General features: G+C 42.1%; 1 protein-coding gene across 1 annotated transcript in view; it reads left to right on the top strand.

The window, feature by feature from the left end:
• Positions 1-22,480, top strand: part of LOC125888113 (cadherin-related family member 5-like) — a 33,559-nt gene extending 11,079 nt beyond the window's left edge. The window contains exons 4-17 of the mRNA XM_049575331.1: positions 1,580-1,761; positions 1,881-1,937; positions 3,598-3,687; positions 5,054-5,140; positions 5,374-5,475; positions 6,810-6,995; positions 7,885-7,972; positions 8,090-8,187; positions 8,884-9,087; positions 11,326-11,436; positions 11,516-11,582; positions 15,299-15,703; positions 19,741-19,910; positions 21,704-22,480. Of these exons, the coding sequence (XP_049431288.1) occupies positions 1,580-1,761; positions 1,881-1,937; positions 3,598-3,687; positions 5,054-5,140; positions 5,374-5,475; positions 6,810-6,995; positions 7,885-7,972; positions 8,090-8,187; positions 8,884-9,087; positions 11,326-11,436; positions 11,516-11,582; positions 15,299-15,703; positions 19,741-19,910; positions 21,704-22,249 (2,393 nt within the window). The 3' untranslated portion in view covers positions 22,250-22,480. The remainder of the gene's footprint in view (positions 1-1,579; positions 1,762-1,880; positions 1,938-3,597; positions 3,688-5,053; positions 5,141-5,373; positions 5,476-6,809; positions 6,996-7,884; positions 7,973-8,089; positions 8,188-8,883; positions 9,088-11,325; positions 11,437-11,515; positions 11,583-15,298; positions 15,704-19,740; positions 19,911-21,703) is intronic.
• Positions 22,481-23,572: the final 1,092 nt, after the last annotated feature.

Raw genomic sequence — 23,572 nt, 5'->3', positions numbered from 1 at the left:
CAAACTACCAGGTGGCTTCAGCTGTAATTCACATGTTAAGTGAACACAGCATAAAATCACACGTGATTAACTTGTAATGTAATGTATCATGGTGCGACCACTTTGTACTCAGTTATAACGTAACTCCTCCTCTGTGGTCAAACTACACTGCAAATTATTTCCAGGAAGTTGCAGTATTTCACCAATAAATGACATTATATTCACCTTACAGTCTTTTACTGTGATATTTAACCAATTTCAATGTTATTGTGACGTTAATGCAAGTAAATATAGTATTAGAGAAGCATACTGCTAAATCACAATGATATATGGAGTTAATTGTGAGATTACAGTAAAATACAGTAATTCTGTGGGAGCATACTGCTAAATCACAGTAATATAATGTACCTAAACTGTAAAGTTACAGTTAAATTTACAGGAACATTCTGTTATATCTCGTAACGTGACAGGCTTTCACTGTGGGGTTGCAGTTAAATATAATAATTTCACAGGAGCATACTGCTAAATCACAGTAATATGGAGGTGTAACTGCTGTGAGATCACAGAATACAGCTGTCTTCTCACAACAATTTACTGTAAAAAAAAAAGTAATGTAACATGATAGTAATGCAACTAGCAGTCTGTGATTTACTGTAAATATACAGTCAACTATTTTACAGTGTACTGTAAAACTCAACTTTATTTATAGAGCACCTTTCATACAAACGTGCAGCTCAAAGTGCGTCACATGGCAAAACTGGAATGACACAGACACAATTTAAAGGATAACACAACAACTGAACATAACATTTTACAAGACTAGAAAATTACAACAATAATGCGATAAAATATTTAAAAGCAAACCAAACAAAACAGAACAAACTAACAAAAATGATTCCATAGAATAAAAAGAAAGTAAATAAATAAATAGAATAAAATAAACAGAAAGGATAAAATAAGGTAGAAACCAGTGGTTAATACTTAAAAATCAAGACTGTTACTCAACATTAGAAGTGTAACAGTGGAAAGTGAAACAGTCTGCAGGCTTTTATTTCAAATGTTTATCCAGTATTTTTTAATATATAATACAATATAATATTAACTTGGATTTATGTAGTGCCTGAGGCCACTTTACAGTATGAAAAAATAACAAATATACATAACTAAATAAGACCCGAGACAGACCTGTGTCGGGGGGCCGTGGGTTCTCGGATGGGTTATAAGGATGGATGAGGTCAGACAGGTACTGGGGGTTGAGACCCTGGAGGGATCTGTAGTGAGGAGGAGGAGGAGTTTGTAGTGGATGCAGGATATAACCAGAGGCCAGTTAAGTTCAGGGGTGATATGCTGCCGGGCTTGGTGTGGGTGGAGCCTGTCCAGGGCCTGGGTGGGCAACCCAGACAGGACTCCGTCACAGTAGTTCAGACAGGAGGCAGTGAAGGTGTGAATGAGGGTTTCAGCCAGAGTCGGAGAGTGATGACCACAGTCTGGAAATCTTTGATCACAGAGATAAAACTCATTTTCTGATCTGACTTGGGAAAAGACAGAACAAACAGGATATACTAAACTGTGCTCTTTGCTCTTTTCTTTCTCCCAACAGTCTGCTCTGCTCCGTCACTTGTCAACTTTGCAGAAAACAACACTGTGGGTGAGGTTGTGCTGACGGTCAACGTCCTGTCAGACACAGTGACCCTGGAGCTTAAACGTGACCCTGCAAACCCCAACTACCCATTCAGGCTCCAGGGAAACCAGCTGATAGCTGTGAGGGTGTTGGACTACGAGGTACTGTAGGCCATGAATGTACTGGAATGGTGTCAACCAGATCCAAACCCACATCTCAGTTTAGATACCAGTCTGTGAAAATATCAGACTGTTGAGCTTAACGTTTGTTTTGTTTGCAGACTGAAACTTCTCATGTAGCCGAGATCACCTGCACTGATACGGCCTCAGGCTTCAAGGTAAAACTGTTTTTGTACACTACACATTTTAAACTGAGAGGCATTTTACTGCAGTAGAAACTTGCACTGATTAATTCAATATTCATAAATGTGTGTCACATGTTATTTAATGTTGTTGTATGACCCCGCTTCTGAAACAGCGTACTGAATAAAACCACAGACTGTACAATAATGGATGTAGCTACGAGGGGTGGGAATCACCAGAGGCTCCACGATACGATATTATCATGATACTTAATCACCATACAATATTATTGTGATTTTAAACATAAGAATGAAAAATATATTGCGATATATTTCCTGTTTTTTTACTGCAAAACTGCTGCAAAATGTGTGGACTGAAAAATTGGTCGGTTGGGGGCTTCAGTGCCTCGCTCAAGGGCACCTCAGCAGTGACCAGGAGGTGAACTGGCATCTCTGCTGCCCCTTAAAGTTACATTTTTATTTATAATATTATTAATTTATATAATAAAAGAATCAATACTTGGCACTGTGTGACGATACCATATTGCCACACAAAAATATTGCGATACTAGGGTGTATTGATTTTTAGCTTTTTTTCTTTCTCTGAGCCCGAGCTCATTGGAGATGGACTGACATGACAATAATAATAATAATAATAATAATACATTTTATTTATAGCGCGCTTTTCAAGATACTCAAAGACGCTTTACACTGGTTAAAAATGATCACAAAATGGACCACAATAAAATGGAAAATTGTGCTTTGGTCTGACCAGTCCATCATGGACGTCCTGTCCTCCGGGACCATCCAGACTGTTACCAGCTCAAAGTTCAAAGCCAGCATCTGTGATGGAGAGATGCATCATGGGTAACTTCACATCTGTGATGGGATGGTGAGGTGCATCATGGGTAGTCTCTATATACAGACTCTACATTCAGTGCATGTAGAGTCTGTAGGCAAACCCCGGAGATCTTGCCTCCGGAAGAAGAGCTGAAGAGCCCTGGTTTCCAGTTGTAGGCTGTTTGTGGTCCGCGTGATATTGACCAATCACGTTTGAGCCGGCTGCAGTTGTTGCCAGGTTAAACGGTCCGTGCGGTGAACTAACGAGGCGGAACATAAATGGCGTCACTGCAAACTCTGAATCCATCGCAATGGTTCAGCATATTTACTTATAAATATATATAAAAGGAAGTCGGAAACGGAAATTCGCCTCCTCCGCCCAAATCAAACTGGAATGCCAAAAAATCGGGGGTCTGCCCCCAGAGGCTGTATCGCTGTCTGCCGGAAGTCAGATGCTGAATACAGCCGATGGGTTACAAGAAAGCATCATGGGTAACTTCACGTCTGTGAAGCCTCCATGAATGCTGGAAGGTACAAACAGGTTTTGGAGCAACATATGCTGCCATCCAGACGCCGTCTTTTCAGGGACGTCCCGTCTTATTCCAGCGAGACAATGAGACACATTGTGACGTGTTCCAACAGCGTGGCTGCCTGCAGTCCACACCTGTCTCCCGCTGAACATGTGTGGAACATGACAAGCATCGACTGTTGAGACACTGAAGTCGGATATCAGACAAGAAAAACTTCTGCAGTGTCCTCAGTTCCCAAACACTGACTGAGAGTTGTTAAAAGAAAAAGTGATGTCACACAGTGAAAACATGTGGTTCAAACAAGACTTGTGTCTCTTTGTTTCCAGTTCGGCCTCACCATCGTTGTGCTTGTGTCCAATAAGAATGATAACCCTCCGGTCTTCTCTCAGAACCTGTACCAGGTCAATGTCAATGAGGTAAGAGTGATATTTTAAATACACAAATATTTGTTTGTTGCTTTATGGACTCGACCAACGACTAAATGTTGTTTTAATAGATTCATTTTCCTCCAGTGTTAACATCAAAGTTTCTCTCAATAACAGTAAAGTATGTGGACACGTGTATGTTTCTATGTACTTTTGCTCTGGAGCTGATTTTCATGGATCGTTTCAAAAGACTCTACAGCAGTGGTTCCCAACTGGTGGGTCACAGTCTGAAAGTGGGTCATGGGTCAATTCTGGACGGCAAGCGACTCCTGTGTGTCAAGTTTGTAAAAATAAACACTTTATTTTGAAGAAGACTAAGTTTCCAGCACAGAGCTTTTATACTGAAGTCCTGTCTCCTGCTGAAGAGAGAGTGAACAATGGACCTGTACTTGACAGAGACACCAAACTAGCTTGACACCATCGACAAGTGCAAGTATGACGCTGAATATATCAAACTGTGTGGACCTTGAACTAATGACTAAGGAGAAATCTGGACCTCGGGGTCGGACCAGCTGATGTAGAGTGCCTCTTCCTTTGTGCCAACCATTTGTTTTTGGCCCTTTCCTGTGTCAACATAACAGAGACCTTGTAAACGAAGACAGCTCCACAAAGAAATGGTTTAGTTTGGTGTAGTGGAGCGTGACAGGCCTGCACAGACCTCAACCCCAACCAGCACTTTTGGGATGAACTGGACTGTGAGCCAGACTTCATCACCTACTTCCTGGGAAAAGGAAATATTCCCACTAACCTGTTTACACGGCTCATGAAGATAATGCTCCTGTTTACAGCCATGCATGCTCTGATGAACGTGCCCTAACACATGCCCTAAAGTATCGTCAGGCTTCACCTCAAGGGCTCTGATTATCAAATTATGTTTGTGTTGGATCACAAACATAATTTGATTATCAAATTATGTTTGTGTTGGATCACAGTGACGTATGACTGTTACTGTTTTTGTGGCGTTGTCTTTGGCTGAGCCATTTTGATAAGAGTTCTCGCCTCCACGTGCAAACGTTCCACCAAAACAGGTTCATCACCTACACGATTTTGCAAGAGCACTGTTGCTGCATCCTGAGCTTGCTGCACCCAAGACAACTGTGATTGATCAAAGACACAAAAACAACTTTTTTCCGCCACAGCAGAGAGATAATCGGTGATTCCAGACTTTTCTCCAGTGCTGACACACAGCTACACAAGACTAAGAGCCTGATACTATATGTTTAGTAAGGTCTGTTGTTGATGTAAGTGTCTGGGACTTTTCGCAACAAGGCAGTGTTGTGGCTGCTCATTAAGATTTGCTCCTGTGATTAATCCATTAAAATATTAAAAATGTTCACACTGACTGTTTTTGTTCCAGCTGTCTCCTGTTGACACAAGCGTGGGCCGCTTCCCTGCCACAGATTTAGACGGTGATATAATCTACTACAAACTGACGTCTGAATCTGTAAGTTCTCCTGTTTGTGTTCCTTTTGTCTCTCAGTGGGTCGAACTTGCAGATAAATCATCTTGTTGCTTGTCTTTCCTTGAGTGAGATGAGGTATTAGTCCAATCTGCAGTGCAGTGGTGGGACCAGGACGTGTTTAGCCTAGCGTAGCACAAATACTGGAAGCAGACAGGAAACAGCGAGATCAAGATGCAGATCTAAAGAGCTTTTATTGTCCTGTTTGATTTCTGCAGAACGGCTTCAAATTGAGGTCGCCCACCATCCCGGAGCTCCTCGTTCAGACGCCTCTCGACTACGATAAAGTCAAAAGTGTCCAACTGATATTAACCGCTCAGGTGAGTGCTGTTCACTGCTGGTTCAAAACACTGACTTCCTCTTTCAGACATTTTTTTTAGTATTTTATAAATTAAAAAGATTAAAAAAAAGAAAGGATTTTTTTTTCCCTTGGAATATAATCCCACAAATAGCTGTTAATACCAAACAATAATTCTTTTAATTTAAGTTTATCACGTTATGTTGATCACAATAACACAGTTAAAGGGGAACTAATGTTTTTTTCAACCTGGGCCCTATTTTCTGATCTACTTTTGTCTAAATGAGTGATAGGATGTTCAATATGTGACATTTCTCCAGTATGAAGCTAGGGCTGACCTGCCTGCAGCCCGTGAGCACGCGCTATATTAAATAATAGGGCACTCAGACAGCGTCTGGTCAAAATTGGGTAAAAATTCGGACATGTTTGTTGTGGCAAGTCAAAACACAGAGAGTGAAAGTCTGGCTCTAAAATCTCACGTCTCGCGAGATTTGAGTTGTTGCAGGAAGTTACCGCTGAAGTTTACAAACGCGAGGAGTTACTTTGTTTGGAGTAGTCATGACTGAATTTTTACCTGATTTTGACCAACTGGATCTGGATGAGCCATTTGAATTTGATGACCGCCCGTATTTATTTGAACACGGAGTACACGGACGCACACGGAGAGTCAGACGAGGAGAGAGAGGGAGCAGCAACAGGCAGAGGAACATGTCTGAATGCAGCTAAAGGTAAACACAGACGTTCATTCCTCCTTTCCGTTATGTTGTCAGATAATTACACTAACAATCCGAGCCTATCTGTGTGAAAACAATGCACTTTTAGTGGACGTATTTTGACGTCGTTTGACGCTGTCTGAGTGCCCTATTATTTAATATAGCGCAAGCTCACGGGCTGCAGGCAGGTCAGCCCTAGCTTCATACTGGAGAAATGTCACATATTGAACATTCTATCACTCATTTAGACAAAAGTAGATCAGAAAATAGGGCCCAGGTTGGAAAAACATTAGTTCCCCTTTAATTTATTACATCAGTTGACGTAACGTACTGTTGCTCTAATATGCGTCAGTGTGTGACAATTCAGTCTCTCCCTCCATGCACTGGAACTATGTTTGAAAAGAAATTTAATATGACATGTTTGAATAACGCTGGGCAAGTGGGCTGAGGAAATAATGCTCAACATCAAAGTAAAGTGCACTTTATTAGGAATGCAATGATTTATTGGCTGCACATCAGTGTCGGCTGATGTTCCCCTCGTTGACTGCCATCAGCATATCCATATCGAGTTTCTCAGATTTTTGTCTACTGTCACACTGTATCCGTGTATGACTGAAATAATCATTAGTTTTCTTTTATTCAGGATGCACCGTTAACTCCAGCCAATAGCAGGGCTCCATTCAGCGCCACCACCACTATCATGGTCACCATCGTAGACGTGGACAACAGACCGCCGTGGTTCCAGCCCTGCAACAAGCATGAGATCGGCGGAGTAGTGATCTGCCAAAACAGCGGTTACACCACCAGGGTCGTCTTAAACGAACAAGAGGTGCGACATTTGTAAAATCCAGCTTTGTTACTGAGACAGTGATGAGTGTAGACGAACTGAAGTGATGTGATGTTGCCTGAAATTCCTCCTGTTGCTGCTTCCTCTGCAAGCTGCTTTGCAACCTGCCTCCACCCCAGCTCCTCCTTTTCATGCTGTGTCTGACTTATCAGTGTCATTTCTGTTTGTCACTGATGCTGCTCTGTTCTGTCTTTGCTGCTGCTCTCCCTGCCTCAGACTTTCAATGTAGGCAAATTGAAGGGCAGAGAGGTTTGCTCTCTCTGCCTGAGGCTTTCCTCATTTGCACATGGAAGGGCAGAGAGGTGTGCTCTCTCCACCTTAGGCTTTCTGCGTAGGCCTACATAAGGCAGAAAGGCACTAGAACAGAGCCATACTGCCAAATATGATACTGCAAATGGAAATAGTTTTCTTTGACTAAAGCGTTCCTGACCAAATTGGTTTAACGGCACCGACTGAATCAGCCCCACCAACTGTTTATTTCAGTAAACCACTTCCTGTTAATTGCATAACTTTAGTGGCTAAAAACAGGCATTCATTCCAATTTTCTAAAAAAAAAAAAAATGGCTAAAATCTGCACCACCTTAGAATGGAAACTTGGCAGGTCTCTTCTCTGAGACCTGCCAAGTTTGAAAAGAGACAGAAGTACAGTAAATGTTTGAAGTACTGTAGAGAGAGAAGTCCACACACAGACCAATCACTGTCTTAAGTCTGTACGATTTTCAGTTTCACACAAAAATTGTTGGATGCAGCTAATTCTGCCGTCAGAAGGAGGTTTCAGATGCTCTCAGAAGATCTGACAAATACTTTACTTGAAGCCTCTGAGGTCTGTTTTCCACTGTGTTCATTCTGCTGTGTTTTTTACCCTCTGCAGACCGGACTGTTACCTCTGAAACCAGGACCACTGTACGCCATCGATGGAGACTCACTAAATGAGGAGATAACGTACTCGTTCCTGGGCGGTAAGCAGCCCGGATTATAATCAACAACAGAGGTTTATTTTTCAGTCTGACGTCTGTATCCACAGTCATCAGTTGTTAAAGATGGTCAGGTAGAAGCTCAGTCTGTCTGTGTTTCAGGAGACGGTGGTGGTCTGTTTCACATCAACCCCAACACAGGGAACATCAGCATGCTGAAGCCGGCTGACGTGTTGGGGACCATCGGTCTGACAGTTCTGGTAAAACCAAACATTCACTTGTTTTTCTCCAGTTGGTTCAAATGATGGCGTCTCCGTGTCTCCGGTATTGTTCAAATTGTCTTTTGAGTTTGTGGTGCCGTGCAGACATTTTGCAGGTCAGGTGCTCGAGTGGAAAAAAGGGGCCTCTCTTCCACAGTGAGGTACAATAAAATGAAATGAAAAATTGTGCACAGGCAACGTGCACCCAGCCAGGAGGTTTCTATGTGCAAGCAGCAGAGGGTTTCATGAGGCGCACTTGTGAACAGTAACTGGCGGGGAAATGTCGGTCTATACCATGTACACCTGGCAGCTGCTGCACCTGAACTTACTTTCTACATTTATCATTTATTCAATAACAGGCAACTACAAAGAAAACAATGCCACACTGTGCCACTCTGAATAAATAAAATAATAAACCAAACAAGACGTACGCTTGGAGCTGTATGCTCTTCATCAGACTTGGTCTTTGTCTGACGAAGAGCATACAGCTCGAAACATACGTCATGGTGCAATAAATAATTCTTGTCTGCAAAGAGTCCTGCAGTGTAGCGAGTCATTCATCCTTTTTTCAATAAATAAATGGGTCACTTATTGAAAGATTCGTGGAGTTTGATTGATTGCTGTCAGAAATGTCTTGGGTGAAGTTAGACTCCAGTATTTCTATAATCCTACAGTCCTGCTCATTTTGTCTCCCAGGCTGCTCAGAGGATAAACAGTCATCAGTTTGCCACCACCACCGTCACAGTCAGCGTTCAGGTAAAGAGTCTCCACCCGCCACAGTTTCAGAGGCCTCAGTATGAAGCCGTCATCACCGCAGTGGGTGTCATGGCAATGGACCCGACGAACAAAAATGAGCCACTGAGCATCCGCGCCACTGATGAGGACTACGCTACCACTGGGGTAAAACACTCACTCCAGTATAGTCTGTTTCTAATTCAGTTCAGTGACTCAAAGTTTGTTTCCATTCACCTGCATTTTCAATTCGAGCATAAAAAAACCTGAGTGAAAACAGCAAAGTTTCAAAAGAACTATTGCAACAACATGTTTAGCTGACATGGAAAAGTCGATGTAACTGGTCAAAGTCAAATGGAAACAGACAGAGTGAATAAATCATGACGTGCACAGAGCATGTGATTTAAACCTCCACTGAAAAGACGAAAACATCAGACATGAGTGGAGCGATAAGAGGACTGTAACCTTCCTCAAATACATGAAACAAACAGAAATCTCCATCATGTTTTCTCCATCATTTCCAGTTGAGGTCTGACAAGGGTTAAATGGCCCTCAACTGTTTATCTCCATGAAGTAACTCCTGATATCCACGTAATGTGTTTTAAAGATTTTCTGGAAATTGGTTGCAATTGACGCTCAGTTTGGATGGAAGTTTGATTTCAGACATACAGCTTTTATTTAAAGGAAATTCTGGTTTATTGCAACTGGGATCTTGTTTTTATTCTTTTGTCCATCATGTTTCTCAGTGTTACCTCTCCGTGACAGCTTACCAACTCCAAACTGTAGTTGGGAACACGCTGGCTTATTAGCACTGTTTGCTTGTTCTTAGCTGGTAACTAGCTAGGTTAACTAGCCAGACCGCTCCGCTGAAGGAAGGATAGCGAGGTGTTCAGGTGCCATTTACCAGCAATGGCTATATTGCAGTCTTCACCATAGAACAATAAATATGGTCTTCTCATGAGGTTAAGCCCTGAGCTTATCTAGTCTTATCAGTCTTTAGACGCTTTGCTTAACTAAAGACTGATGTCTTTCTCCCTGATTTTGTGTTTAGATGGGCGGATACAATTTCAGAGTTTAAAAAAACTCCCTACGTTGCAGAACCAATAGTAAATCTGCAGGGCGGTCCTTCGGTGGCTCGCTGAACTCTTGTGCTCGTAAACATAGTCCGACTAGAATCACGTGCAGTGGTACAAAATGGCTCAAGTCGCTGTAAGTCCTTCATTTCCACAATCTTGTGGACTGAGCACACGTTTGATAAAACAGAGTTAAATCTCTCGGCATCCATTTTCAAGCTCTCTGTGTGTTTGTTTCCTTGCGGACGACAAAAGGGGGAGCGCACATTTCCGGGAGGGCGTGTCCTTTTCAAAAATGCAAGAGGCGTTGCTTTGTTGCCGGCCGTTTTCTCCGGTGTGTTAAACACACTTTAGAGAGGAGTGTCCCCAGACTATCAGAAGGCGGAGATCTCTGATTGTCTGGTGGCGAGACTAATCTAGACGCTGTTTCCTGCTGGCTATCATCACATTGCCACCATGACACAACCAAGAGAGAGCTGCTTCTCCACACCACATACAAAGAAGCCCTTAAAGGGGAAAAGGGTGAGCTGGTAACACTACCACAACTCTGGATGATGATTAAGCCCTTGACATCAGTAATAAATACACTGTGCAGTCACAGTGCTCAACAGTCATCAAGAAAGTGTCAGGAAACACAGTTGGTGCTTCAGTCAGATTCACAGAAGCACAGAAACGTCCACACTTTATTGAGCGCTCAGACTGAAAGTGAGCGCACTTGATTACTTTGCATTAACGTTTTTGGTAAATCCTTTAACCTTGCCGGCTAAAGCAGCTTCACTGTGAACTAAACTTTTAACTGAATATTTATTTATCAGTTTTGAGTGCTTGATGACTGATGAAGTCTTTTTGCCTGATATCAGACAGAACTGTCAACTTGTTACAACAACAACTGATTTCCATTGGGGAGGGGAACCAATCAATAGAGAGACCAACGTATCTGCCTGAATCTAGTGTCATTATAAGTCCACACTGGTGTGTAGCCATGCCAACACACTGTTTTTGCCAGGCCAGTGGAGCGGAGCGAAGTAAAAACAAAGTACAATGTCAAACAGTATTGAAAAGACATCTTGATCTTGTCTATAGTGCTAAAATTTCTCGTTGGTTTTCGCACACTGCTTGACAAGAGCTTGACAACAGTGTTAATCCCCTCCGTGGCACTCACTGGATCGCTCTTTATTCTAACCTGTAAACCGGTGGATCATGTCACAATACCAGGCAAAACTCTAACTCAGTGGAGCAACAGATTCAAAGGTCTGGACCTCGGCAATAAGTCTTTGGCAGAGTTCCACCAACTTGATGTGCAGCACTAACCTTTTCATTTCTGTTCAAACAGGGTCTAAATCCCTACATCACTTACTACGTTAACGGGAGCGATGATTTCTCCATCATTGACGGCTATTTATTCATGACAAAGGATCTCCCAGAGGGCACGTTATCTCTGCAAGTGAGTTTACTAATCCAAAGTGAGTGATTGATAGGTCATTGTCTTACTTAAATACTCAACTTAAACGTTGTGCTTCCAGGTCGTGGCGATGGACACCTCTAATGACCAGTCGGCCACAGCTCAGCTCTCAGTGGAGGTGACTTCAGGTAGGAAGAAAACATTTCACTAAAGGCTTTACTAAAGTATAAAAGTCAACACAACAAATGGCTGTGGCTCTGCTTCATCTGTGGCTCAGTGCAGTGTTGTCCTTTAATGTACTGCATGACCATAAAAATATGTGCAAACATGGCCGCCAGCATGACGAGCTTGTAACATGCAAACTGCAATGTGCAAATCAGGTGCTGATCCCTCCAGAGCAAAATATCCTTTCATTTTAATCCATTTCAGACCTGTTTCCAACACAGAACTTTTCCAGGAACCTTTTTATGAAATCAGGAGATTTAACACAAAAGAACCAGGGTGTAAATTTAGTACCTAGCCCTGTTGGGTCTGTGTCATCAACTGTGTGGGAAACAGAGGCTGATTCGTCCCTGTCATTTGTGATTAGTTCTGTTTTTGAACGGTGTCATTTATTCACTGTGGAACAGTCCTGTGGTTGGTCTGCTCTGATGTCACCTGACAACAGCAACAGAGTTTACTTGGATGTCATGGAAGACCTTTTCATGCAGTTGTTGATTGGCAGTGCTCTCGTAAGCTTAACTTAACTAACTAAAATGCAACAGTTCAAGTGTCAGAGCTCTCCTCAGGGTTCAGACTGAACAAAAAGTGAATTTTGGAGGCGTCGTGGTCGTGTTAACTCATGCAGCCAAAGCTGATTAGCTTGATTTCTTCAGCTTGTGTAACAGATTCATGCATTTCCTGAAGCTTTATGATTCCACCCCGTGAATGTTTACAGACAGGAGCTAAAAACCAAAGGGAACGTCTGAAGTTCCTGGAAAGTTAGTTAGTGCATGGGCCTCGTTTATCAACCGTTTTTATGCAAAATGTTTGTGCCGACAGGTGCTGACATTTCCACAAAGGGGATGTAATAAATCCATCGAGAATATGCACTACTGACTGTGTGTGTGTGTGTGTGCAGTCCAGTTGCCAGAAGAAAATGTTGTCAAAAAATGTCTGTGCACCATGAATACATTACATTTGCACATTTTATACTAAACATCATATCAACATTTCTAAAGTGATGTAGCTGACTTTGTCACCAGATTGCGGAGGGCATGGTGGATGGCGTGACCCCTAGGGAAGATTGCTGCCAAGCTGCAGTTGTGAACTACTGATTGAAACCAACAAACAACCAGACTTGTTGTTTTTAAGCGTAACCATGACCGAGTGGTTTTTAATGTCTGAAAATAACCACACAACTTGTTTTGCTGCAACTTGTGTTTGTGGCCCCAAACCTGAGTGTTCTAAGCAGCACATTACGGTGTTTCCTAGCAGCGTCTGTGGCATCAAACATTGAGCATAGCGTTAGTTCAGGCAGGACACGATGTCAAGCTGATCTCAAGCAGCCCAATCAACTGATGGAGCAGCTGATCGATGGAAGGGAGTCAGCTGATAGATCACATGATTCCTTTCTATGCAACTATTGGCGAATCTCATTCAGGACGCCCTGTTTAAACTGCTCTGGCCTGCCTCCTGTTGCTGCTTCCTCTGCAAGCTGCTTTGCAACCTGCCTCCTCCCCAGCTCCTCCTTTTCATGCTGTGTCTGACTTATCAATGTCATTTGTGTTTGTCATTGACGCTGCTCTGTTCTGTTCCCGGGCGTCTTTGCTGCTGCTCTTTCTGCCTTAGGCTTTCCATGTAGGCGCATGGAAGGGTGTGCTCTACCTGCATAAGGCTTTCCTCGTATTTGCTTGGAAAAGGCTTTTTCTGCGTAGGCCTGAGGAAAGGCAGAGAGGCCCTGGAACAGTCATACCACCAAATATAATACTGCAAATGGAAATAAATTTCTTTTAGTAAAGTGTTCCTGGCTGAACTGGGTGTTTCTCACTGACACATCCCAGCTCAGACCAAAGATTTGTGACCAGACAAGTTGAAACAGGTAACTATTTGCAATGTGCTGTTCTGGAACGTTCTAAAAACCTGCCTGTTCACACCAAAATGGTGTGGTACAAAATGAGTATAACTACATCCAAGCACTACATAAGCTCTTTGGAGTGTACTGTAGGATTACTGAAGGGCTGCTGGCTGAGGTGTACCACGCTCATCCCGTAACACTTGTTTCTTTACACTAATTTTTATTGTCAGTCTTTTTCAAATTGACCCATATGTTTGCTACAGTTCTAATTTCCAGTGAAACAGCGTATACTTCATTTATTACAAGAGGCTAGAGTTGGGTGATATGGCCAAAATTTTCTACTACTTTGACCATATTTAATCTTATCTCCGAGGGATGGTATATATCACGACAATACAGTAATTGTTCTGTAAATTCAAAGAAGAAATGGTTCAAAGTAATCGTACCAGACTGAATCACATTTGATTATTTTTCTCTTTTGTTTGGAAATCTCATATAATCAGAACACCTGCCTCACGTGACACAACACTCGAGTTAAAAACAAGACTCAAAACAGTAAGACAAAAGATCTTTAGAAATGGACGTTTTTAAATTCCTGAGAAAAATAATTTCAAGTGTTAGAGGTTTCCGTATTCAGGACTTTACTCTCCATGTCTACCCAAACGGGTGTCACAAGAAACCATACTTCAGTACCAAGTTGATGCCAAAACTCTGGTACTGAAGGGACTGGAGATGTAATTCTTCCGGATCTAATGGGGCAGCGTATGTATATACCAACAAAAGTTCTAGTCCAAAGATATGCAGGTTAATTGGTGACTCTAAATTGTCCGTAGGTGTGAATGTGAGTGTGAATGGTTGTCTGTCTCTATGTGTCAGCCCTGTGATAGTCTGGTGACCTGTCCAGGGTGAACCCTGCCTCTCACCCAGTGTCAGCTGTGATAGGCTCCAGCCAGGGACCACTAACAGGATAAGAGGTTATGGAAAATGAATGAATGAATGAATGAAGAACGCTTACCAGCACACAAGAACAACAAAACCATGTCAGAGACAGCAACAAGCTGCAGCAGCAGTTCGACTCCTAAAAAGAAAAGCGTTTCTTCCTGATGCCAGCGTATTTTTTTAATTCTTTGCAATGGGAGGGCTGTGTGTTCACACTCTGTGACAAACGAGGTCACCGACAGTTCAAAAAATGTTCAACGCTGCGCTCAGCACTGTCACGTTTTACCCAGCTGTCCAATCACAGTGGAGGAGGGGCGGGACAGAAAGCCTACCACAAAACCAAACTGTCACATTTTCACATGTTTACTGCTTTGGTGTTTTATTGCGATATCTTGTTGGCTGTTGAGAATCATGAAATTTCACTGACTACCTTTAAACTTCTGGTATCGTGATACGTCCAAATCACCTTGCGACCTTGCGAGGCAGCTGGATTTGTGAGATCGTCTGAGAGTCCTGCCCTGATTTGCTGCTTAGCCTGCCCCAAATAGCTCCCACAGTAGAAACCATATTGCCAGATCTTTACCGGTAGACACATTTCTACTGTTGCACAATATATACCATCATACCACCCAACCTCTTCTCTGTCTTCTTCCTCTTTGTACACACAGTTTTATAAATGAGGCTCGAGGTCCGAGCTGCCAACAAACAAAAACAAAGGAGCTCTGTGAGCACATGTTGAGCTCGTTGGATGTTTGTAGAAATTTTTTAAAAATCCTCTCGCAGTCAGGTTTGTGCAAATAAATTAAGGTGAAAATACACTTTGCGTCCAGTCTAAAGCACCTTGAAGGTTCGGACAAAACAGGGACTTGAGGTGAAACCGCTAAGCTTCAAAGTGTGCTCTCCTCCCAGGTCTCAGCACTACCAGTCTGCCTCTGAGCACCACAGGCATCGTGGCCACGACGTCCTCAGGGGAAATCACCACCAACAGCAAGACCACAGACGTTATCATGTCCACCTCCAACCCCAGTTCGTCGACTAACAACGACCTCTCAACCACCATCCCCAGCTCGTCCAGTGAAAGCATCATCTCCACCACTAATCCCAGTATAACCAGTGAAGGCAGCATTTCCACCACCAATCCCAGTTTGACCAGTGAAGGCAGCGTCTCCACCACCAATCCCAGTTTGACCAGTGAAGGCAGCGTCTCCACCACCAATCCCAGTTTGACCAGTGAAGGCAGCGTCTCCACCACCAATCCCAGTTTGACCAGTGAAGGCAGCGTCTCCACAGCCAGCACAGCTCATCCTCACACAGGTGGTCACATGTTTCTCTCAGCACCTTCAGTCATATCAAATATTTTCCCGCTGAGGGAAGTTAAGCAAACATGAGAGCGATCGTCACATGTGACAAAACATACGGCACCAACCATTATTTAAAAACAAAGTGAGGCAGTCAAAGAGGAAACTTTATTGTCCAATGTAGCGCGAGGTGGCAACCAAAGCAGGAGATAAAAGAGTTCTAAGCTCCTGTGACGACACAGTTCATGTTATGTTCAAGAGCTGCCTGCTTCAGCCAGAAAAGGTTTCTTCTTGTTGATGTTCAAAGCGACCAACCACAGAGCTCTGCTTTGCCAGGCAGGGACAGTGTTCAGGTCTGAAAAAAGTACCAACCTGAAAGTCGTGCTCCAGCTCAGTGCTAAAGTAGGTCGACATTTTTCTTATTGATGAACACGACCTCAGAAAATAAAAACCCTCAATAAAGATGAAACAGTACGACATTTCAGGGATGCAACATTTGTGAAATTCTGGAATGATGCATCTGTTTAAAATAACAATTTGGCCCATAGCCAGTGCCAGTGTTTTTTTTTTGTTGTTGTTTATTTTGTTTTTGTTGTTATTCATTCCCCCTTTTATACCAGGGACACAAAGAAATCTTCATCAAGTTTCAGTGAACACATCGTGAGGACAATGTCATTGACCATAGCTCAATACTGATTTTAAACCAAGGGAGCATGAAGGCATCATAATTTAACTCAATGAGGCCTCCATCAGCTGTTTAAGTTTCAGCCACCAGCTGCTTACAGCTAACCTTACAGCTCTTCTCCTGTAAATACGGATATGTTGTTCACAATGTAACACTATCAGGGACACAATAGGGTGCATCTTAATGTGTCCATAATGAGTTTAAAATCAACAAAAAAAATGTCATAGTATAGCATGTCGTCAAAAATCATAAAAAACGTCACAGTATAGTATGTCGTCAAAAATCATCAAAAAAACGTTAAAGTATAGTATGTCGTCAAAAAACACTAAAAACATAGTATAGCATGCTGTCAAAAACCGTGAAAAAACTCTCGTCATGATTTTTGACGACATACTATACTATGACATTTTTTCATGTGACGACATGCTATACTATGATGTTTTTTAGTGATTTTTGACGACATACTATACTATGACATTTTTTAGTGATTTTTGACGACATGCTATACTATGACGTTTTTTCATGATTTTTGACGACATGCTATACTATGACATTTTTTCATGATTTTTGACGACATACTATACTATGACATTTTTTCTTGTGACGACATGCTATACTATGATGTTTTTTAGTGATTTTTGACGACATACTATACTATGACGTTTTTTGATGATTTTAGATGACATACTATACTATGACGTTTTTTGATGATTTTTGACGACATGCTATACTATGACGTTTTGTCATGATTTTTGACGACATGCTATACTATGATGTTTTTTAGTGATTTTTGACGACATACTATACTATGATGTTTTTTGATGATTTTAGATGACATACTATACTATGACGTTTTTTGATGATTTTTGACGACATACTATACTATGACGTTTTTTAGTGATTTTTGACGACATGCTATACTATGACGTTTTGTCATGATTTTTGACGACATGCTATACTATGACGTTTTGTCATGATTTTTGACGACATACTATACTATGACATTTTTTAGTGATTTTTGATGACATACTATACTATGACATTTTTTAGTGATTTTTGACGACATACTATATACTATGACGTTTTTTCATGTGACGACACGCTATACTATGATGTTTTTTAGTGATTTTTGACGACATACTATACTATGACATTTTTTAGTGATTTTTGACGACATGCTATACTATGACATTTTTTCTTGTGACAACATGCTATACTATGATGTTTTTTAGTGATTTTTGACGACATACTATACTATGACGTTTTTTAGTGATTTTTGACGACATGCTATACTATGACGTTTTGTCATGATTTTTGACGACATGCTATACTATGATGTTTTTTAGTGATTTTTGACGACATACTATACTATGACGTTTTTTGATGATTTTTGACGACATACTATATACTATGACGTTTTTTAGTGATTTTTGACGACATGCTATACTATGACGTTTTGTCATGATTTTTGACGACATGCTATACTATGATGTTTTTTAGTGATTTTTGATGACATGCTATACTATGACATTTTTTAGTGATTTTTGATGACATACTATACTATGACGTTTTTTCATGTGACGACACGCTATACTATGATGTTTTTTAGTGATTTTTGACGACATACTATACTATGACATTTTTTAGTGATTTTTGACGACATGCTATACTATGACGTTTTTTAGTGATTTTTGACGACATACTATACTATGACGTTTTTTAGTGATTTTTGACGACATGCTATACTATGACGTTTTTTGATGATTTTAGATGACATACTATACTATGACGTTTTGTCATGATTTTTGACGGCATACTAGACTATGATGTTTTTTAGTGATTTTTGACGACATGCTATACTATGACCTTTTTTCACGGTTTTTGACGACATGCGATATGACGTTTTTTCATGATTTTTGACAACATACTATACTATGAGTTTCTTTCAAGGTTTTTGATGACATGCTATACTATGATGTCATCAAAAAATTAACAAAAAATGTCCGAGTATAGTATGTCATCAAAAATCATGAAGAAACGTCATAGTATAGTATGTCGTCCACAATCACTAAAAAACATCATAGTATAGTATGTCATGAAAAATCATGAAAAAATGTCATAGTATACAGTATGTCATAAAAATGGTGAAAATATCATTAAAACAGTCACAGTTCAGGATGCCACCAAAGTTTAATAAAAAATGTACATCATAAAATACCTCACAGTACACTGCCCATATTTAATACACAACTCAGCTGCCATGTCAAACTGTGCCCCCTAACAATCCGTCAGATCAGGAATCACAACTTGTAGATTACAAAGTTTTATTAATGTACAATGGTGACGCTCATTTGACATCAGAAGCAACTCGTACAGACAACAAACAACATACACAGAACATTCACAGCACACATCAAATACAACAAATAAATAAGACCATAAAAAGAGACATAATCAGCAGCTCAGCCCACATCGAAAAGTCCTCATTAAGAAATCTGACTACTGCAGGAACAACAGACCTTCCTCATCGTTCAGAAAGCTACTGGTTGCTTGGCAACTGGTGACCAACCCTAACCCTAACCTTGGGAGTGTTGTGGAAGTAACGTTCTGTCATCAATGTCAGTGCTGTTAGCTAAAGTCAGGAATCTCTGTGGACAGCTTGGCAGTTTAATGTTGGAAGTGAGACGGAGACGATCATTTGTTTTATGTGTGCACTTTGCCTGTGCATCATATTTTGGCTCCTAAATTGGCAGCCAGTCACCAAACTTTGATAATCCTGATTTAACAGTACATGTGATGAATTAATAGTATGGACACTATAAAAAGCCACAGCTGTGTGTAGCACTCAGGCTATAATGACAGCTGTTTTGGTGCAGTAGAAGAACTTTACTGATGCAACACAGGTGTGACAGGTGTAATGACTGGTGGAGTGGGCACAACTACTCATATGCAAGGCATGCGTTCATAAACACAACTTAAAGTTGCAAAATTCTCAGCACAAAACTGTGCTCGCTTACCAAATGGTTCGTCTACGAATATACTACTTACAAAACATCTCTCATGAAATACACACAACTACTAAACACTGGCTTGTTGTTGTATGTGGTGGAGGTGGAGGTGGAGGAGGGGAAGTTCACTGTCGGCTGGAGTTTAGAAGGACTGATGCCATCCATTGGTCTGATCCAGAGGCAGCAATCCCTTCGTAAGGACCAATCACAGGGCACCGCCTGCTGAACACACATTCACAGAGAGATCTGACACACCAGGACATTACAGACTGCAGTTACATTTAAGAGTGGATGCTGACAGGGTTTCAGACTCAGCTGTGTTTTGGTGACACCTGTATTTGGTGACCTCTGTCCCTGCAGTGACCGTCCCGTCAGGTGGGTACAGGGTGGAGGACATGGCAGCGCTCGGTGCAACCCTGGGCGTCCTGCTGTTCATCTGTGTGGTGGTCATCGTGGTGCTCGCACTTCAGATTCAGAGGGGGAAAGCCGCCTGGGGAAAGATCTATGAAGCCAGCATGTTCCAGAGCTCGGTGAGTTCAGACTGGTTGTTAAAGAACAGGAAGTACAGAAACGATTTCTAACCATCCAAACTCACCCCTGTCCCTGATTGAAGATACCTGTACTGTAATACTGTTGTTTTAACACATCTGGTGTCTGTCTGTCCGGAGACAAACCTCCCTACAACCACTGGTCAGATTTCCATGAATGTTGCTGTTGATATTCAGTGCTCTCAGAATGAGCCGTGCTTTTGGTCGTCCTTCTTTCCTACAGGACCTGTTTTAGGACAAAATTTCCATTTGAAGAAATCTGAATCTCTTTCAACAATATAATGCTCTGGACAAACGTGTCTGACAATTCAGTACACAATCACTAGAAAAGGAGCAGCTGTAAAACGGTCACAGTTATTTTCACAGCCACAAACTCTAGAAATGACTCTTGAAATTCAGTCAAAACTGGATTAACTTGGTCCAATAACGTGGAGAGTCTAGAAGAGCCGTATGATGAAGTAACTGTGTGTCATTCATGTGAGCGGCGAGCGACTTTTCTTTTGCTGATGAAGGATGATGAAGGCATGACCCGCCCAACTCTGCCTTAGGCTCTGATCACACAGGTTGCAAAACGCGAGGCGCACTGCACTGCCTTTTTATTTTTTAGTTGAACTACACTTGTAAAATAACACTTGTTGCGCCTTTTTATTGTTGCCAGGCAACCACCCCATCACCTCCTCACCCTAACCTTCCTGTGTAATCTTTATTTATCTTATGTAACCTGCAGTAATCAGTGTGTAGCTGCTGCCATGTTGAGGCAGAGGGTGCTGTCTGTAGCTCTGGTTGAGGGTGAGAGGCTGTCAGCAGATAAACAGAGATCTGTGTGGGTACATGAGACCCTAAAAAAGAGGCTGGATCATGGGGAGTACCACCAGTTGGTCCAGGAGCTTCTCCTCCATCATGGACGTTTCAAGTACTGCACTTATCTGCTGTTTTCTATTGAGATGGTGTGTAAAGTCGTATAGCTCTGGGTATCCAGCAACCACTACCACCAGTTTCTCCTCCATTGTTTACCAACTGTAAACTTGTTGTCATGTCGACCACAGAAGGCCCGCCTCTCAAATCATCTGATTGGACAACAGAAGAAAAGAGGAGGTAACTTGGAGCACCTTTTCCGCTCTGAGTTAACTCAGCGCGTTCCGGCAAAAACGCCAGGTGCCTTGAGCGCAGAAACACGAGGCTCGTAGCAACGCAAAAACTATAACAAAAAGCCGCCTCCAGCTGTTAAAACGCTTTCTGTATGATTAGGACCTTACTCTGCCTCTGAATGGCTTACCTTGACTTTCTAACCCTGACCCTGGGCAGGTCATGCTTTCACCATCCTAGGGGGGAAAAAAGCGTGCTAGGAGTCAACAGGAAGTCAGCAGGTTGAGTCACAAGAAGTCTCGGACATGGAATAGTACCCAACGAACGAACGGTACCTTTTTTCGAAACGTTCTCTGTAATAACATGAATGGAATTTTAAACAAGCCGCAGGGGTGAAGACGCAAGTTCACTCCGTCTCCTCCTCTCTAGAGACTGTTTCAAACTTGACAACATAAACTTTCTAAATGGGTCCTTCAGCTGCGTTCTTAAATCAAATCTGATGCTCTGCTGTTGTTCAAAGTAACAGAGCGTCCTATCTCAGACAGTACCCAGAATATGCTCTGCTGCTATGTAAGGTTGGGACCTAAAAAAAGAGCTCTATTTACCATATTACGGGATGTATTGAACACTGCAGCTTCTCCTGGTCAACAGCAGGACTTTAAACTGTTATGTGTGTTGTGCCTCCACAGCTGGGTCAAGGTTCAGGCAGTCAAAAGGAGGGCATCCAGTACACCAACAAGGCCTTCCAGAACGATGAAGATGGAGACAGCGTCGGCTCCGGCGGTCCTGCAGGGGGACGCATGATGGCTGGTGGAGGGGCAAGGGACTTTGCACTCAGTGAGGCCATAGTAAAGACTACAGTGCCGCTGCACGCCCTCCTGAGAGACGACACCAGTCAGGCAGGCTCGGACAAGGCTGACAGTGAGAAGGAGGTGAAACCCATTCTGACTAAGGAGAGACGCATGGATGACGGGTACAAGTCGGTCTGGTTTAAGGAGGATATCGACCCCAACGCCAAGGAGGAGGTGGTCATTATCCCTGACAGCAGAGAGGACGACAGCGAGGAGGAAGACGAGGAGCAGGCCTCCAGCAGCAGAGAGGAGGACGAAGACGACAGCCTGAGGACCCCGAGGGTCGTCTTTAATGACACAGATATGGACAGTGGACTCGGGGTGAAGATGGAGGATCCAGCAGAGGACTCGGAGGCTGACGACGTGTTGAACGTTGATCTGTGAAAGAGACGCTCACACAACAGGAACCGCCCATAATAAAATCTAATGATGATTTATCAGCAGTGTGGCGACACTCCGTCGTAGCAGTCCATTACAGACGACCAGAGACAGAACCAGGACTGAACACACCCTGCTGAAAGATACAAACAAGTCAGGTTGTTATGAGTCTGAGTTTAATCCATTAGCTGTGTGAAGGTTTAGATTTTAAACAAATAAAACCTTTTACAACCTTTATTCTTTATGTAAATATTTCTTAATCATTACAGTATAAACCTGATTAAAGATATTATGGTTAAAACAACCAAAGAGTTAATGCACTGCTCAAAAAAATAAGGCACTTAACTGGTCCCAGTATAACACCAAGTCTCATGTGTCCAGAGTGTGTAGTCAGTTCCTGGATGCCACTGACTCACTGATGCCCTGATCCAGGTCTGGGAAAATGAATGAATAATAGGAGGAGGCATCTTTCTTCCTCTCCCTGCGGTTTTGCATCACTTGTGTTTTCCAGTAGAGTTACCACACTTACTGGTACGCTGAGTTGATTGTTTACTGGTTATATTGGCTGGTCAGCGCTGACAGATGATGCTGAAATCATGTCGTGTAAAAGTAGAAGCTCACAGAGAGACACAGCAGGTGATAAAAACAGAAACATCTGCTGTCACAGTCTGTGATAATAAAAACCCTCCCTGCTGATACTGACGGCTGTAAAACACGATGACACAAACAAACTCTGAACTTCAGTTAAATGACACACAGCAGCTTCAGTTCAGTGAAGTTTGTCAGCAGAGGAACTGAAAGAATTAACACTCATGTTGAACTTGGAGCAGAAATGAAAGTCTGTTGAGGACTGGGTCAAACCCAAGTGAATTAAATATTGTATAGTCATAAGAATATATCATTAAACTGAGCAATAATGTGCTTTATAATTTCTGTCCTCCAAATTTTCTGTTTTAAGTCAACTCAGTTGTATTTAAGAGAGATTACTGTGAATATTAATTTACTGCTTATACTGAGTATGTGGTTAACAGAGAGGCTAAGTCCCTCCCCTGCTGATGGACCACCATGGGACATGATTTTAGAAAAAATATGTACAGTAGAATAACGATATTTTTGAGGGCTTTTTTGCCTTTTGCCACAGCCATAGCGTACAGGGGGGTGAGAGAGTGGGGATGACATGCAGCAACAGGAATCAAACCCAGAATCAATTTCAGTTTCCACACGCTACAGACTATTCATGCTGCGACACTTAACACGGTCAAAAACCTTCTTGCTTTCCCCGTCACACACCTGCTGCTCATCCCCCGCACCTTGCCTATACTACCTGTT

The sequence above is a fragment of the Epinephelus fuscoguttatus genome, linkage group LG4 (assembly GCF_011397635.1).
Source record: "Epinephelus fuscoguttatus linkage group LG4, E.fuscoguttatus.final_Chr_v1".
NCBI classification, from domain to species: domain Eukaryota; kingdom Metazoa; phylum Chordata; class Actinopteri; order Perciformes; family Serranidae; genus Epinephelus; species Epinephelus fuscoguttatus.
The sequence above is the reverse complement of the archived record's forward strand: the minus strand, read 5'-3'. Positions and strand labels throughout refer to the sequence as shown.